The following is a 3,069-nucleotide window of genomic DNA, read 5'->3' on the forward strand; positions in this document are numbered from 1 at the left end:
GGGGGCGCACGCGGCGCGGGGCGCGCGGCGGGTGCGGGCGGGGACGGGGCTGCGCGCGCGCCCGCGCGCTCCGCAAAGTTTGGTGTCGCGGCGGGTCCGGGGCCGCGAGCGCAGCGCGAGCGGCGGCGCCTCCAGAGCGGCCACGGCCGAGGATGGACCCGCCGAGGATGGACCCGCCGGGGCCCGCGCAGGGCCAGCACCAGCACGAGCCCATCAGCTTCGGCATCGACCAGATCCTCAACAGCCCCGAGCAGGACAGCGCTCCCCCGCCGCCGCCGCCGCCGCCGCCACCCCCGCGGGGCCCCGACGGCACGACCTTCCTGGGCGGCCCCGGCGGCCGCGGCGGCGCGCCCTACCCGGCCCTGCCGGCCCCCTTCCCGGCCATCGCCGCGCCCTTCGAGGACTCGGGATCGTACAGTGTGAACCTCAGCCTGGCGCCGGCCGGCGTGATCCGGGTGCCGGCGCACAGGCCCATCCCCGGGGCCGTGCCGCCGCCCATCTCCAGCGCCATCCCGACCATGCCCGCCGTGCCCAGTCTGGGCAGCCTCAACTTCCCGTGGATGGAGAGCAGCAGGCGCTTCGTCAAGGACAGGTTCACAGGTAAGGCGCCGGGGCGGAGCGGGCGAGCCGGCTCCCGACAAGCAACGAAAGGGCCAATAAAAAATGTAAAACGAAATAATTATAGTAATGCGAATAAGAATAAAAGTAAAGGCGGCCGCTGGATGCTTCCCTCCCCCGCGCTCGCCGCGAGCCGAAAAATCGCTCTCCTCACGGTGTGGATAGCGCGGGGCGCCCCGGGGGGCGGCCGGGCCCCACTCGCCTCCGCAGCCCTTCGACGAGAGGTGGAAGCGGGACCCCGGGGAGCCGCGGTCCCTCCGGGGGCCGGCGGGGCGCGGGCGGCCGGCGGGCAGAGCGGCGGCCCCGGGGGGGCGGCCGGCACCGTGCGGGCGCGGGGCTGACCCCTGTGCTTCCCACCCGGGCAGCGGCGGCGGCGCTGACGCCCTTCACGGTGACCCGGCGGATCGGGCATCCCTACCAGAACCGGACTCCGCCGAAGCGCAAGAAGCCGCGGACATCCTTCTCCCGGGTGCAGATCTGCGAGCTGGAGAAGCGCTTCCATCGGCAGAAGTACCTGGCCTCGGCCGAGCGCGCTGCCCTCGCCAAGTCCCTCAAGATGACGGACGCCCAGGTGAAGACCTGGTTCCAGAACCGGCGCACCAAGTGGCGGTGAGTCCCGCGCCCCCGGAGCCGCCCCGTCCCCCGCCCGCCGCCCCGCGAGCCTGGCCGGGATCGCCCCCGGAGCCGGCTCCCGGCAGCCAAACGGTTGGGGGGAAATTTTTATTATTTTAATACCGTAATTATTATTGTTACTATCTTTATATTTTTCTTTTCTATAGTCCCCCATTCGGAAAACGGGGGATTATTCGTAAAAACGAGGGATTATTCGAAAAAACGGGGAATTGTTCGAAGAAACGGGGAAATAGTTCGAAAAAAATCGGGGGAATATTGGGAGAAAACGGGGGAATATTTGGAAACGGTATTGCTGTGAAACACCGGGTTTCCAGGCGCTTCCCGCCTCCCGGAGTCGCTCCGCTGGCGGTCGAGCGGCGGCCGCCCGCCCGGTGTTCCCGGCCCCGGTAGGACGCGGCCCCGCTGCCCGCGGGGGATGCTCCGGCCGCTCTGCCTGCGTCCCGCGGCCCCGGGCCCGTCGCTCTCCGCGGGGTCCCGGGCGCGGGCTGAGCGTGTCCCCCGGCAGGCGGCAGACGGCAGAGGAGCGGGAGGCCGAGCGGCAGCAGGCGAGCCGGCTGATGCTGCAGCTGCAGCACGACGCCTTCCAGAAGTCGCTGAACGAGTCCATCCAGCCCGACCCGCTGTGCCTGCACAACTCGTCGCTGTTCGCGCTGCAGAACCTGCAGCCCTGGGAGGAGGAGAGTGCCAAGATCCCCCCGGTCACCTCCCTCGTTTGAGCCCGGCAGCCCGGGCATGCAGCGAACTGGCCCGCGGAGCGCGGCCGGCAGCTCCCCCTGCCCCGGGGCCGCGGCTCCCCCCCGACGGGGCAGGGGGCGGGGGCGGCGAGCGGCGCTCACGGGGCTGGGACTGGGACCGACCGGAGTCGCTTCCCCGAGGCCGGCGCGGAGCGGAGCCGCTTGTATATTTGTGTCGATGTTCCACTAGGAAGGGAAATATGTCACTTTTTGTAAGAAGTGTTAATACTTTAATTTATTTATGCATCGAGATTTTGGGCACTACTAATATGGAATTATATAAAACCTCGATTATTTATATCGAAATCTGAACATAGGTATTTTGTGTTGGCTTTGGAACAAAAGGCTATTTTTTTTCCTGTTCTGAGGATAGTGTAAAGAAAAAATACCTCCCTGTCACTTAGCGGAGGGGACTCGGTTGAGCCGGTGATGACTCATTAGCTTAGGAAACCCTATTAAACTGAAAAACGGTAGCTCCCATCTGTCCCAGGTGAAGTTAACGTCAGCTGTAATTTATTCACCGTGGTAATAAGGGCTCCTTCCAGGCACCACACGCCGTTCTGTCCTCACCTTCCCAGCCGATGAGCTTTAGCGCCCCGAAACAGCAGTCGCTCCCTGCGCCACCGGCTCTCGAGAAAGCGCCTTATGTTTCATAATAAAGAAGATTTGGGGTTGACACAGACCATGTATAATACTTTATACTTGCCGAGACGTGTAAATAAACGTTTTCTTTAGAAACGCCTCTCCGCTCTCTGACTGCCGCCGCGACGGGGGGAGCCGAGCAGAGCCCGCCGGGCCGGGCAGTGCGGGGCGGGCGGCGGAGACGGAGGTGAGAGGCCGGAACGGGGGCGGCGAGAGGACCGGGCAGTGGGCCCGGGGCGGCCGGCGGGCCCGGAGCGGGACCAGGCCGCTGGTAGGCGATGCTGCCGGTCGCTCCCCGCGCCGCCGGTGCTGGGGGGAAGCGTCCGGGAGCGGCCCCGGGTTTGGGACACGGTCGGCAACGCCGCGTGGGAGCGAGGGGAGGGAGGGACGCGGGGCCGCGGCTCTGCCGGTGGAGGCCCCGCCGGGCCCCGGTAATTCCGCC

At 66.6% G+C, this 3,069-nt stretch overlaps 1 protein-coding gene across 1 annotated transcript; it reads left to right on the forward strand.

Moving 5' to 3' along the window:
• Positions 1-139: 139 nt before the first annotated feature.
• On the forward strand, positions 140-2,710 carry TLX3 (T cell leukemia homeobox 3). Its single transcript, XM_027665239.1, has 3 exons — positions 140-600; positions 984-1,227; positions 1,757-2,710. The coding sequence occupies exons 1-3, from the start codon at positions 153-155 to the stop codon at positions 1,965-1,967; spliced, it is 903 nt and encodes a 300-aa protein (XP_027521040.1). The 5' UTR covers positions 140-152; the 3' UTR covers positions 1,968-2,710.
• Positions 2,711-3,069: the final 359 nt, after the last annotated feature.

This window comes from Corapipo altera, unplaced genomic scaffold, assembly GCF_003945725.1.
Source record: "Corapipo altera isolate COAL_440 unplaced genomic scaffold, ASM394572v1 111, whole genome shotgun sequence".
In the NCBI taxonomy this organism is placed as follows: Eukaryota; Metazoa; Chordata; class Aves; order Passeriformes; family Pipridae; genus Corapipo; species Corapipo altera.

Coding starts and splice junctions, on each gene's coding strand:
- TLX3 (XM_027665239.1), top strand. CDS start 153: ATGGACCCGCCGAGGATGGACCCGCCGGGGCCCGCGCAGGGCCAGCAC. Junction 601..983: donor CGTCAAGGACAGGTTCACAG/GTAAGGCGCCGG, acceptor CCACCCGGGCAG/CGGCGGCGGCGCTGACGCCC. Junction 1,228..1,756: donor AACCGGCGCACCAAGTGGCG/GTGAGTCCCGCG, acceptor GTCCCCCGGCAG/GCGGCAGACGGCAGAGGAGC.